The sequence below is a fragment of the Schistocerca serialis genome, chromosome 3 (assembly GCF_023864345.2).
Source record: "Schistocerca serialis cubense isolate TAMUIC-IGC-003099 chromosome 3, iqSchSeri2.2, whole genome shotgun sequence".
In the NCBI taxonomy this organism is placed as follows: Eukaryota; Metazoa; Arthropoda; class Insecta; order Orthoptera; family Acrididae; genus Schistocerca; species Schistocerca serialis.
In genome coordinates, this window is record NC_064640.1 from 64,576,386 (window position 1) to 64,591,867 (window position 15,482).

The 15,482-nt window shown below is 40.0% G+C and overlaps 1 protein-coding gene and 1 pseudogene across 3 annotated transcripts in view; one reads left to right on the forward strand and one right to left on the reverse strand.

Moving 5' to 3' along the window:
- LOC126471526 (solute carrier family 22 member 7-like) overlaps positions 1-15,482 on the reverse strand; it is a 218,620-nt gene that overhangs the window by 41,808 nt on the left and 161,330 nt on the right. For all 3 annotated transcript variants that reach the window (XM_050099751.1, XM_050099749.1, XM_050099750.1), the window contains one exon: positions 9,588-9,809. In XM_050099751.1, coding sequence (XP_049955708.1) covers positions 9,588-9,809 — 222 coding nt within the window. The remainder of the gene's footprint in view (positions 1-9,587; positions 9,810-15,482) is intronic.
- LOC126471734 (5S ribosomal RNA) lies at positions 4,418-4,535 on the forward strand (annotated as a pseudogene).

The window sequence follows — 15,482 nt, forward strand, 5'->3', positions numbered from 1 at the left end:
CAGTACAGAGCCACCCAACATAATACAAAATCACTAGAAGAAAAATTGCATGGCAGACTGCACTGGACTCTACTGCCCATACTCAAGTCATTCATGCACCCATAGACCATGCAGACACAACAATTAAGAAAAAAATTTTTCAAAGTCAGTGATCAGATACTCATTACCATACACAAAAATAGAAAGAAATCATGGGCACCAGAGGAAGTGATACAAGAGCTCAGACCCATAATATAGAGAGACCAAAATGATAATGATGTCACAACCTGAGACAGAAACCAAATGAGGCTGCAACATGCACATACATCAGAAGCGAGCACCACTAAGCTGTTTCCTTATACGGGCTTGCACAACTCTGGTGCAGCTAGCCATTTTGGGGCTCTTCAATGGCATCCATCATTGGACCGCAACATCACCACCAGCAGTAGTAAGTCCATAATGTCCATTTAGAATTAGTCATTGCAGCTTATCCCACAGATGAAGATATGGATGTTGATGTGGGAGATCAGCTTAACTGGCTGCTCCCTCATTCAGGTTTTGGGTATAGTTTCCTCAGATGTCATGGATGAATGCCAGGGGTAGTGACATGAGGGCACCTAGCATAATTCATGTGTCTGCAAGTATGAAGCTTCACACCCCCTCTCCACATCATTCAGGGGAGGGATGATGTGTCCACCAGAAGATATGTATGCAGCCACACATAGAGAGGGTGAGACATGACAAGACCAGCTTCTAGAGAGGCACAACATAGTATGGTCGGAAACCATAGAAGTCGCACATAACATGGACTGCATTGTAATTCCTGTTATGTCACACAAATAGTTCCCATGTGGACAATCATCTGGAAATGCAAATGTAAGCGGACACATGGCTCCACTCAGGAAGAGTGTGTGAACATGGAAAAGTGTGTGAACAGTTAGTTCAACAGTATCAGTACTGTGCATCAAGATAGCACCACGACTTCTACAGTCACTGCCCAGAAGAGCCCAACTGGACATTCTGCTAGTTATATTCATTATCATTCACTGGATTAAGAACTAGACTCGTGTTCAAAGTTAGGGCACAAGATGTGAATTTTTAACAGTATTGCCAACCATCATCTTCATACTCAAGATACTAAATGTATAGTGCAAGCAAGCCACCTCAATAACTGCAACTATTTCAGTGGTTCTCTCCCTGTCACATTTATGTTTTATGTCAATAATATTTGGTCAATGAAGCAGATATTTTTGTCTCTGATGAACACTCACCTCTGGGACAATGTACTATGTTCCATTACTTGAAAAGTTTTCAAGACACTTACATACTTGAGAAACCATTCCGTATGGTAGGACCTTCAGTAACAAGTTTGCAGTGTGGCATTGTGTCAAATACTTTTCAGAAAGCTAGGAATGTGGACTCTGCCCACTGCCTATCAGCTGCAGCTCACAGGATATTGTGTGAGAAAAGGGAAAGTTGGTTTTCACATGAACAGTGCTTGCTAAATCCATGTGATTTGTAGGTATAAGCTTTTCTCTCTCAAGGAAGTTAATTATATTTGAACTCAGAATATGCTCAAGAATTCCTCTGCAAGCCAACTTTAAGGATATTGGTGTGTAATTTTACATATCTGCTCTCTTACGCTTCTTATATACAGGACTCACCAGCACTTTTCCCCCATTACTTAGGAGTTTCTGCCAGATGAGACATTCACAATAGAAGCAAGCTAAGTATGTGGGGATTCCATCAGGACCTGTACACTTATTTGTTTTCAACTTTTTTAGTTACTTTTCACCACTTTGTATACCTATTTCTATGTTCTCCTTACCAGAGTTTGTGTCATGATCACATTATGGTATGTATGAACATATGTACATACACATGTATTGGCATGAACTGTTACCATGAAAATGAAAAAATATATGCATACATAATAGGCAGTGATAGTGTCTGGTGTAGAGGGGCATAGAAATCCATTGCCATAGACACCTTTCACAGAAAATAATGTGGGATCAGTAGCTTGGAAACAAGAAAATGGAAGAGAATAGCAAAAGGTAAATGGGGATCACAAAGAAAAAATTGTGGATTAGGGTAAGTCAGACCCAAGATATTAGAAAGGCAGCAGAAACTAATTGATGGCGGGGTTAAATAGAGGTTGGACTAAGAGGGTTCTGGGATGTAGAAAGTATATTTTCCACTGGAGTTGAGAGACAGTAGTGTTACACTGTGTCAGGAAGATCCAAACGGCATGTGTTGTAAAGAAGATGTAAAAGTTGACAAAGTCAATCTGAGCAGCATTCTTTGCAACTGGTAAGTCAAATTTGCCACTGAACATGAATTTGGCAATCTGTTCATAGGGATAGAAAGCTTGTCTATAATCATACCCTCATAGTTGTGTAGTAAAGTTTGAGTTTGACATTGTATAAGCCATTTCTGAACCAATTCATTTCTCATAAAGAGGCAAGTCCTGGAATTACAATTTATAGAGATCTTTTTGTTAAATATTTTACTTCAGTTTCAAATGGAGTGTTTTAATTGGCTAAAAGGAAGGATTGAGCTCTTTAAATGTGTACTTTCTTTAAACTGAAGCAGACAACCCAAGAAGAACTATTTGCAGGAGAATTTGGTTCATGTGGTGTGTCATTTTAAATAATGCTGCACTGAGTATCAATGACTAACACTGTAGTCACAGAGGATGATATTCAGTATGTAATGGAATGTGGACTAAATATATAGAGTGAGGTGATGAAAGTCATGGAATACATCCTAATATCATGTTGGACCTCCTTTTGCTTGTCATTGTGCAGCAACTTGATTTGGTATGGACTCAACAAGTCATTGGAAGTCCCCTGCAGAAATACTGACCCATGCTGCCACAATAGCCATCCATGATTGTGAAAGTGTTGCTGGTGTAGGATTTTGTGCATGAAGTCACTGATCAAGTCTGTGCCATAAATATTTGATGAAATTCATGTCGGGTGGTGAGGGTGGCCAGATCATTCACTCAAATTGTCCAGAATGTTCTTCAAACAAAAATTCCATTATTTTTTGGGAACATGAAGTCCATGAATGACTGAAAATGATCTCCAAGTAGTCAAACATAACCATTTCCAATCAATGATTGGTTCAGTTGGACCAGAGGACCCAGTCCATTCCATGTAAACACAGCCCACACCATTATGGAGTGTACACCAGCTTGCACAGTGCCTTGTTAACAACTTGGGTTCATGTCTTCATGCACCACACTTGAACCACACGATCAGTTCTTACCAGATGAAATTGGAACTCATCTGACCAGGCCACAGTTTTCCATTCTAGAGTCCAACCAATAATGTCACAAGCCCAGGAGAGGCACTGTAGGCAATGTTGTGCTGTTAGCAAAGGCACTCGTGTTGATCATTTGCTGCCATAGCCCAGTAACACCAAATTTCACCACATTGTCCTAATGGATATGTTCATTGTACATCCTACATTGGTTTGTACATTTATTGCATGCAGTACTGCTTGTCTATTGGCACTGACAACCCTGCACAAACGCCACTGCTCTAGGTAAGTGAAACACATGAGCCACTGTGTTGTCAGTGGTGAGAGGTAATCACTGAAATTTTGTGTTCTTGGCACATTCTTGACACCGTGGATCTTACAATACTGAATTCTCTGATGATTTACAAAATGGAATGTCCCATTTGTCTAGCTCCAATTACCATTCTGTGTCTGAAGTCTGTTAATTCCCATTATGAAACCATAATCAAGTTGGATGCCTTTTCACATGAATCACCCAAGTACAAATGACAGGTCTGCCAATGCCCCACTGTTTTATATCTTGTGTATGTGATACTATCACCATCTGTATATGTGCGTATCACTATCCTATGACTTCTGTTATCTTAGTGTACATCATAAGCAACAGGCAAAGAAGATAACAAAAATAGTCACTTTTGTCAGTCACTCTAATGAAATAATGATTTTAAAGATTATCACACATGATAACAGAATAACTAGTGACTTTAGTCACTTTTCAACACTGTTTTAGTGCAAGTCACGTCTGCAAGTTGCCCTGTTTAATACCATTCTTTGCTTCATCCCAGCCTCTCGCCACCCTCGCTGCTCCCCACCACCCACCCTCCAACCCCCACATTGCAAGCAGTCAACAAGAATTATTAGTCTTATCCTGGATGCCTTGCCTCAAGTAATGCAGAATAACTGCCCTCCTCTAGCATGTGATATGTCCATAATATGCTGCTGATACAATTTATCCACAGTAACACTTCATAAGATCTCACAGTAAAGACAGTATCTCCCCTCCTGTGCCACTATGTCATAAGCAGACCTCATCCCCTCCACGCTTCCCTACCACTCTCTCTCTATTCATGAGTTGTAAAAATATTGTACTGATTAACATTGCTGTTATTTTAGCAGCAGCAGTGGTATTGAATGTGCCAATGGCCTTGCCTCAGTGGTAACACTGGTTCCCGTCAGATCACCAAAGTTAAGCACTGTCGGGGTGGGATAGCACTTGGATGGTTGACCATCTGGTCTGCTGAACGCTGTTGGCAAGCGGGGTGCACTCAGCTCTTGTGAGGCAAACTGAGGAGCTACTTGATTGAGAAGTAGTGGTTCTAGTCTCAGAAACTGACATACTGGCAGGAGAGCAGTGTGCTGACCACATGCCCCTCCGTATCCGCATCTGGTGATGCCTGTGGGCTGAGGATGACATGGCAGCTGGTAGGTACTGCTGGGTCTGCCAGTGCCTGTAGATGGAATTTCCATTTCCAGTGGTATTGAACAGAGGGGAGTTATTTGTTCTGCCTTTGTGAAACTGCATTGGAACACACAAGACATAATTTCATATTACCTTTTTATACTGCTCATTTCAGTCCCTGTGTCATCAAGACACTAATTTTTGTGCCACCAACAATATCAAAATATCAGGAAAACAGACTTTGCTACTGAAGTTGTTGACAGATTTGCACATTTCCATTCTGGTAGCCACTTTTTAAAAATTAATATCTGCCTATTTGTGGCTTTATGCTCTGCTTAGTGATTATGGGTCACTTGATGCAAAATTAGGGGTTTGCACCTAGACACGGAAGCATTGATGTGGCATGTGAGGCATGCTCAGATGTCTCAGCATCTACACTGCAGGATACAAATCATATTCTGTTGCTTATGAATTATTTACAAATCATATTCTGTTGCTTATGAATTATTTAGGAATAAAGGAAATGACTCAGAAAAGGCAGAAGCTCTGTGTCATTGATAGGTATAAAAACAAAAGGTAAGGAGCTTGGCCAGCTTTCAGAATACACTTCCTTTTTCTAGCTGTAGCAAAAACATGCACACAAACACACATACATTCACTCACATGCATACGACTGTCTCCGTCCATTGTGCTCAGTTGACTGCCAGCTCTTTTACCAGTAAAGAGCTGGCAGTCATCTGAGCACAGAAACAGGAGTGTGCATGTGAGTAAGTGTGTGTGTGTGTGTGTGTGTGTGTGTGTGTGTGTGTGTGTGTGTGTGTGTGTGTGTTTTATGTTTTTGCTATAGCTACAAAAAGGAAGTGTACTCTGAAAGCTAGCCAAGCCCTTACCTTTTGTTTGTGTGCCTGTTAATAATGCAGCATTTCTGCCTTTTGGTGAGTCATCTCCTTTATTCCTAAATAATTAATAATTTTCAACCAGAACTTTCTGTACATTAATATTCCATAGATTGTAGTGAGGGGAATATTAGATATTTGTAAACAAGTCATTGATCTTCACTCTGTTTAGGTGCAGTACAATATAATATTATAGAATCATTAAATGTAGGAAGATAATTGCACAAATATGAATTATATTTATAAAATGAAACATTATTTTTAATAGTCCCTAGGAAAATACCCTGCAATATAGTAAAATAAGCAGATGAGCAGGTCTGCAACTAGTTTCTTATCTACATTCTGCGACCAATAGTACATTTAATTTTTCCCAGCAAGGGACAGAATACATAAGTAGCTATGTGTATGAGGTGCGACAATAAAGTAATGAGACTGATTTTCTTTGCAAGATGTGGCAATTCTGTAGGCTTGTGTAGGCACAATATCTTTGACCTTCATCTACAAGCTGCTTCTAGTCCAAGTGGCACATCGATGCAACAGCTCAGTCGTGAGTTGTGCTGTAATAAGTTAATATGTGTTTGTCTCTCTCGTCATGGAAATGAAACCGCATAATATTGGGCAATGGTATGCCATTTCTTTTTGTGTTAAATTGGGTGAAAGCACCTCGACAACTTACAGTAAGCTTCAGAAGGCTTTTGGAGAGGAGTTTATGTCAATAGCTGAAGTTTTTTGTTGGCATAAAATGTTTAGTGAAGGCAGAACGAATGTTGAAGATGAAGACGGCAGTGGACGACAATCAACCTCACGAACGGGTGTCAACTTGGTCAGGGTGTGTGAACTCGTACCATCTGATCAAAGATTATCTGTGAAAATGATTGAAGAAGAGCTGAACTTCGTAAAAGAGTTCTGTGTGTCCGTGCAAATATTGCTGATAATTGAATTCTGCATCACTATAATGCACCATCCCATACTGCTCTGTCAGTACAGCAATTTTTAACCTCAAAACAAATGTCAATACTACCACAGCCACTTTCTTCACTAGGTATCACTCTGTGTGACTTTTTTCTATTTCAAAGAGTCAAAATGGGTGTCAAGGGATACCATTTTCAAACAACACAAGATGTCCAAAAAGCTGTGATGAATGTCTTGGAGGATATTACAGAAGATGAGTTCCAGAAATGTTACCATCAATGGCAGAAGGGAACTACTTTGAAGGAGACAACACTAAACTTGACTAAAACACTAAACAATTTTTTTTTCACATCAGTCTCATTACTTTATTGTCGCACCTCGTATAGCTACTTCCTTACTAATATTAAACCAATGTTACTGTTTGTCTCTGGTCCTGTGCTGTAATGAAGGTATAAATTATTTCTTAGGAAAACAGTATTACTGCAACCTATCTGACCCTTTCAACTCAACTGCGTGCAATCCTCATTCTACACAAACATTCAACAATTTGAGTAGCTTTATATACTAACAGTCTGTCCCTCCCAGCAAACTTTTATGCAGTCCTTACTTTATAGACCTTAAAAATGTTGGTGCAGACTTCATAAACAAAGATAGTACAACAAGATGAATGAGTTTACATGCTAGTAGACAGAAAAAAGTTATTGACATCATTGTGTTGGTTCAGTATCAGAAAGAGCTAACAGCTGACCAAAGTGTGTGGACCATCACAGTTGGAACTAAGACACCATTATTTACAGAACAATAAATTCAGTTAAAACATACTGATAGGATCTCTAAGACAGCACACCCAGGCTGACCACTAATAACTTGTTCAGGTCCATAAGCAAGAGTCTGTAGCTTGTGGTCAAGTTACATATACTATTCAGTACACTGTCTACGATTCATTACTGGAGCACAAGCCGCTCTGTATGTCAACTTTCCATTAAAGGACATTATAGTCCATCCCCTCCTCCAGGTGCCTATACTTCTCTTTTGAACCATCATATATATATATTAGCTTGCCACTATATTGCAGATATAGCAGGTCCTGAAGATGATAAGCAAATGCCTTGCAGAAATATTTTGTGATTACTGTGACAGCAGCTAATGCTTTGACCAAGAACTAATTAAGCTGAGTAAGATTAGTTTTTGAAAGATTTGGGGTTAAAATGTTTCCTGACAACTGTATAAAATAAATTTTTCAAAGATACACAGTCGAACTATTGCTTACCAAGTTTTCACATTACTTATTCACTGTTGTTTTTCTTGATTACTACATAGTGCAGCTGCTAGCCTTAATGTAAATTCTTGCGTATTAGCAAACATTGCTACCTTGGTTATTAATGTAAATAAAGAAAAGAAATGCCCCATCATCAACTGCAAATACTGCTCAGGAATTCTTTTCTTGATATATTCTCACTTTTAATTCAATATTACACATGCATTTGACTGTGTTTAGCTCCAAGCTCAACAGATATCATAACAAGTGTTTATAGAAGTCTTATAAATAAATATATTTAACATACCTGTTCCAAATAAGAAGTTGTGTATTTTTAAACAACACTTTATTCACAAAGATGATCTCCAAGCCCAGAGCACCCAGAAGTACATGGGTTGAGAGGGTATGTGATGTTATTCCAGAAATTACAAACTTGAGTCAGATTGGCAGAACGAGCCCACATCAGTGTGACATTGCACTGCCTCTGGCCCAAATGCATCCATTTATTCAGTTTAGAATGGTATCATAAGGCCATTGTACCCTCTCCTGAAGTAAACTGGTCCACAACTGTTGTTGCCACGATAACCTGGGTACTAGCGCTGGGGCGGAGTTGATGTCCACCCTTGTCCCAACCACGTTTTGTTGGGGTCACATCTGGGGAACTCATTGGCTGTAGGTGTATCTCAACAATAATCTGGTTCATCCCATTTGTGGGCAAACATTTTCTGCTGAAAAATTGCTCCACGATACTGTCACAGTAGAGGTAACACACGAGGTTGCAGGATGTCTGAAACATACTGTTGTACCATCAGAGATCCCTTAGTCACTACCAGAATTGATATGAAGTCATACCTGATGGCTCTCCAAGCCACAATGACAGGAGTAACACCACTCTACCACCCCAAAACACTACAAGAATGGGAATCATCCCCAAGTTGCCACAGTGCTTGTCGATGATGGCCAGGGTAGTGCAGAACTGTGATTCATCATCGAACAGAACGCAATGCCATTCATCAACAGTCCATGTTCCCTAATCATGGCACCACTTCTAACACATCCAACTGTATAGTGGTGGTAATGGTAGCCTACACCTAATTTCCAACTCTGGGTGCTGATAGTCTCTGGTCAATGGTGTGTGATTACACACAATATTGCAGAGTGTCCACTACTTGTTCTCAGATGGACGGTGTAGATATGAAGGGATTACCGTATGCTTGGTGCAATTTACAGTTACCCTCCTTTATAGTGGTCAAACATGGTTGACAAGAAACTTAACAATGAGTATGTCTGCCTTCTGCTTCCCATGCAGTCTAACATCAAGCCACTGTCATATAAAAATGCCCCAAAAATCTGGATGTTGAATTATTCAACCAGATGGCCAAGTGGAGCCACAGAATGATACAACTTTAAACCCTGTCAGGTGCTTATAATTCTTTCTCACATGTGTATGTGGCATCGCTGTGTCCTTCACGATCCCCTTTCAACTTATGACACTGCCCATGCCTCTTATATTCCATAACAGGCCTGGTGATAACACTAAACATGGCCAACGCTAATGAACTCTAGTGGCCATAATTGCCATCACAGAGAACTGCAGCTCTAATCTTTTACATACCCATCAATGGTATATATGTGTATAAAGTTACGCTGACATCTGACAAAACTGTCTGGGTGTTTCAGTTTTTTTCATGTTGGGAGGAGAGGGAGAGGGAGGTAGGGAAGGGGGGAGAGAGGGAGAGAGAGAGAGAGAGAGAGAGAGAGAGAGAGAGAGAGAGAGAGAGAGAGAGAGAGATTGTATATTTAAAAGGGAGAATATTATAAACAAGAGTACTTCACATACCTGTCCCAAATGAGAAGAAGTGTATTTTTAAACAACACTCTGTTCACAAATAAGGTCTTCAAACCCATTTTTTCTGTTCTTTGGTCAGACAAGCATTTTAGCTTGGTGTGGGTATCATTTGGCAATGCTGTGCCATTGGCTGAAGCCACTTTCTGAAGCACTTTAAGAGCATCCTCTGGATATCCTTTGGCAACAAGCCAACGTGGAGACTCTGGTAGGTACCTGTACAATGAAAATATCTGTTTTTTAATACATTTTGGAGGTTTTAGTGTATAGTAATGTATGTATCCTAAGACAAGCCTAGAACTCCATAAGGGTCACTGGGTCAATTAATAAAATGAACAAAGCATTTTTAGGGACAAATAAAACTTTGCAGTTTTCTGACAATATTGTAATTCTGTCAGATATGGAAAAGTACTTGGAAGGTCACTTTAACAAAATGGGTAATGTTCTTAAATAGAAGCTATAAGATTAATATCAACAAAAGCAAAACAAGGAGAATGCAATATAGTTAAATGAAATCATGTTGTACTGAAGGATTTACATTACAAAAAATGATGCTAAAAGTGACAGATGAGTTTAGCTATTTGAGCAGTTAAATAATTGATCATGGCCAAAGTAAAGAGGATGTGAAATGCACATTGGCTTTACCACAACAATCATTTCTGAAAAGAACATTTAATATAAATTTAAGTGTTATGTAGTGTTTTCTTGAGATATTTGCCATTTATCTAAAAAAAAAAGGTACAACTTAACTAAAAGAAGCAACTAGTTGCTAGGAAACATCTGGATGCATCTGGGAATTGTGAATTTGGTGAAGGAGAAACTGTAGATAGTCAAATTGCAGAGGGAGGCAAGTTCCACTACCATCAGCAAGTTAAAAATTGCAGTAGTTATGCAATGATGAATAGGCTTGCACAGGATAGACGAGTGTGGAGAGCTGTAATAAACCAGGCTTTAGACTGAGGACCTCAACAAGAAGAAATATTGAGAATGGAGCCTGAAACATAGTGAGATGGATTTACCACATATTATACCATTCTACTCCCTTAGATAATGAAGCTGATAACTTTACATGAACACTGGTGATCCATCACGCAGGTATATAGTGCATCAGTCATATAGTAGATTGAATTTTAATATTTTTATAAATAACTGTCACACAATTAAATAAAGTTATTTCTTGAATTAAAAGAGGGACACCACTATTAAATGTGATCCTTATACTATAACAAGAAAAACGTAATTCCTGAATTCATAAATTATCCACATGTCTGTCTTTATATACCCCCTCTTGACATTGAGCAGTCAGTTGGAGGGCAGCATTCACTGTGATAACATGTGTCAGTAACACGAACATCTACATACTGATATGAGCTATCAGAAATTTATAGTGTTCAGTGACTGTGTAAAGAAAGCCAACTGTTCAGTATCTCTTCATTTAAAACTTCTGAGTTGAAAGGCCATGGTCATTGTATAAAACTGCTTCCTGATGGTTCATCTGTAACTGCAGGAGACATCTTCCATGCTAAAACAGCTACTACCACTATGGGTTGAGGGGCTCTCTCATTTATAGAGCACATACAGGACACCACCATACATCAATACATCATATGATGCCGACTTTGTGACTATCTCTGGAGTGCATCATCATTCTTGATGAAAAATAATCCAGTGTCCTTCTGTTGGCACAAAGTCAACACCCATATTTTATCTAACTTCAAACCTTCTTCTTCTTCTTCTTCTTCTTCTTCTTCTTCTCTGTTAAAATTATTATGGTGTTTATGGATCTCTATTGCTTCTCTATACATGCATGTATTGTAATAAAATGTCCTTGCTAAAATACTCATCTCAGTTAATTTGATTTCATCTTGAAAAACATGTTCTGCTACAATCAGTTTTTCAGCATGTCCCAGACAACACTTTCTTTTGTGTTCAGCTATGCGGGTGTTGACACTTGCCCGCATCTCGTGGTCGTGCGGTAGCGTTCTCGCTTCCCACGCGCCCGGGTTCCCGGGTTCGATTCCCGGCGGGGTCAGGGATTTTCTCTGCCTCGTGATGGCTGGGTGTTGTGTGATGTTCTTAGGTTAGTTAGGTTTAAGTAGTTCTAAGTTCTAGGGGACTGATGACCATAGATGTTAAGTCCCATAGTGCTCAGAGCCATTTGAACCATTTTGTTGACACTTCTTTTTTGTGGTTCCAGTATACAATTGTCCTCAACTGCACAGAATTTCATATACCCCAGGTGTTGCTACAGGGAACTGTCCATCTCTTGCTATTCTTAAACGTTCATTGATTTTCTTGGGGGTCTAAAAATTATTTCGATCCTATACTTGGCCAAAAATTTTCATGATGCATTCCATAATTTTATTAATGAACAGGAGAAAAACTCTTCCAGATGGCACCCATTGTTGCTCAGTACTTCCAACTTCTTCTCTTGCTTGATGTAGTGCCTGATCAGTCTGCTTACCAGCGTATCCATTTTTTCTGAAAGCCAACTGTAAGTGATTTTAATTCACCCTGCAAATAAACTGGCTACCACATTTTGTTGACTCTGTTCACCAAAGTTTAAATGACACCTGTTTTTTTTTTTTTTTTTTTTTTAAATAGGGTGATGGCGTGATTCCTTATGGAGGTATCAATCAGTGTGTGTATCCTTTCTGTTTACATTATGGCCCAGAGCTCCATCCACCCATTTGATTATGGAAACGTCTAGAAAATTAACTTGATCTTTGCTCTCTTTCTCCACCATAAACTGTACCTTTGGGTTAATACCATTGAGATACACCACGACAACCAGCACCTCTGCACCATGAGTCCATACTACAAATGTTTGGCTGTTTGCAGTGTCTGCTGTTTGAAGGACTCCATAAATACACACATCAAAAAAAAGTTTTGCATCACCTTGGTTCTGAGAGTCCTGGAACCTGTACATAAAATTGGAATAAAGATCAACACAAACATCATTTCCACCCTTTGTATTGGTCATGAAAACCACACATTGCATGTTGTACCACCATGCAGTGAGACCTTCAGAGGTGGTGGTCCAGATTGCTGTAAACACCAGTACCTCTGATACCCAGTAGCATATCCTCTTGCATTGATTCATGCCTGTATTCACCATAGCATACTATCCACAAGTTCATCAAGGCACTGTTGGTCCAGATTGTCCCATTCCTCAACAGTGATTAGGCGTAGATCCCTCAGAGTGGTTGGTGGGTCATGTCATCCATAAACAGCTCTTTTCAATCTATCCGATGCATGCTCAATAGGGTTCATATCTGGAGTACATGCCTGCCACTCTAGTTGAGTGATGACATTATCCTAAGGGAAGTCATTCACAAGATGATGCATGATGGGGGTGCGAACTGTCTTCCATGAAGGTGAATCCCTCACCAATATGCTGCTGATATGGTTGCACTATTGGTCGGAGGATGGAATTCACATATCATACAGACCAGCAGTGTATGTGGGCCCCACATAATGCCAACCCAAAACAGGAGGGAACTTCCATCTTGCTGCACTCACTGGACAGTGTGTCTAAGGCTTCCAGTCTGGCGAGGTTGCCTCCAAACACGTCTCCAACGATTGTCTGGTTGAAGGCATATGTGACACTCATTGGTGAAGAGAATGTGATGCCAATCCCGAGCGGTCCATTTGGCATGTTGTTGGGCCCATCTGTACTGTGTTGCACGGTGTCATGGTTGCAAAGTTGGACTAAACCCACCCAAAGATGTAAACAACCATGCATGAGCAGCTCTTATTAGACTGAGGGAGTCCGACAGCTGATCAGTTCCAGTCGTTCCCTTGTTGAGAGCCATTCCTGGTACAAAGTAACAATTTGGATGCAATCAAACCATGGTATTGACCATCTAGGCATGGTTGAACTACAGACAACACAAGCCGTATACCTCCTTCCTGGTGGAACGACTGGAACTGATCAGCTGTCGGACTCCCTCAGTCTAATAAGAGCTGCTCATGCATGGTTGTTTACATCTTTGGGTGGGTTTAGTGACATCGTTGACAAGCCAAAAGGACTGTCTCTGTGATACAATATCGACAGTCAACGTCTATCTTCAGGAGTTCTGGGAACTGGGTAATGCAAAACTTTTTTTTGATGTGTGTAAATCAGCAACAGCTGGACTAAGAGAGCTGCCCATAGCCACCCTATCAATTTGTTCATAAAATTAATTGTGCTACTGGAAATAAGTTGTGGTATGGCTGTGGCTAAATAAAGCAGCTACGTCAGTTGGAAAAATATCTGAATGAAATAGCTTTGTTTACAGGAACGATAGTGAAGAGGGACACTATATCAAAGCTGACAAGCATATCACATTGGCTTACATAATTTTCCTCAGTGTTTCAAGAAAACGTACAGAGTTTTTATTGTAACTGTCTGCTCTACCTGCACAGAGGCAAGATATTGGACGATCTCATGGGTTGGAGACCCTATGGCACTGACAATTTGTCTCAAAGAAAACTTTGGTGAGTCATACGCTCTTCATCAAAAGTGTGCCATTACTTTTGTCAGCTGTACGTACAACAATGCACTTACCTGCATTGATCTCTGCCTTTTTTGTGATTGAGACAAATTACTGATAGGTGGCTTCAGTTTCCATAATATTCTGGCCTTTTCTGTCCTAATTCATCAACAGATTGTGATGATAACAGATGGATTCCTGTTTCCACATTGGCTATAATGTCCTCTGTGGGAAACTTTAGTGGCAAAATTACCTCCTTTCAATAGAACGGAATTTTATTCTTTGGTTAATTCTCTCTCAGACAAGTTAAAAACTGTTTGAGAATTTTCAGTGACTGATGTTTCACATCTGCCTTTCTGTAAGCCATCAGACTTCCCCTTCTGCCTATTACACATACACAGATACTCTGCAAGCCACTGTATGTTGCATGGTGGAGGGTACACTTTAGCACTACCAGTCATTTCCTTTCCTGTTCCACTCACAAGTAGAGTGAGGGAAAAATGACTATCTATATGCCTCCATATGTGCCCTAATTTCTCATATCTTATCTTTATGGTCATTAAGTGCAATGTATGTCGGTGGCAGTAGAATAGCTTGGCAGTCAGCTTCAGATGCCAGTTCTCTAAATTTTCTCAACAGTGTTTCTCGAAAAGAATGTCACCTGCCCTCCAAGGATTCCCCATTTGAGTTCCCAAAACATCTCAACAACACTTATGCATTGTTTAAACCTACTGATAAATCTAGCAGCCCACCTCTGAATTGCTTCAATGTTTTCCTTCAATCTCACCTGGTACAGATGCTAAACACTTGAGCAGTACTCAAGAATAGGATGCACCAGCATCCTATACATGGTCTCCTTCACAGGTGAACCACTCTTTCCTAAAATTCTCTCAAAAAACCAAAATTTACTATTCACCTTCCCCACCACAGTCCTCACATTGCCTCTAAGCATTACAGGTTTGTTCTTCCTACTCACCTGCATTAACTTACATTTTTCCACATTTAGCACTAGCTGCCATTCATCACACAAACTGAAATTTTGTCTAAGTCGCCTTGTATCTTTCTGCAGTCACTCAACTTTGACACCTTACTGTACACTGCAGATCATCAGAAAACAACCATAGAGTGCTGCCCACCCTGTCCAGCAAATCATTTATGTATATGGAGAAAAATAACAGTCTTACCACACTTCCCTGGGACACTGCTGATGATACCCTTGCCTCCGATGAACACTCACCATCAAGGACAACATAATGGGTTCTGCTACTTGAGATGTCTTTGAGCCACTCACATACACTCCTGGAAATTGAAATAAGAACACCGTGAATTCATTGTCCCAGGAAGGGGAAACTTTATTGACACATTCCTGGGGTCAGATACATCACATGATCACACTGACAGAACCACAGGCACA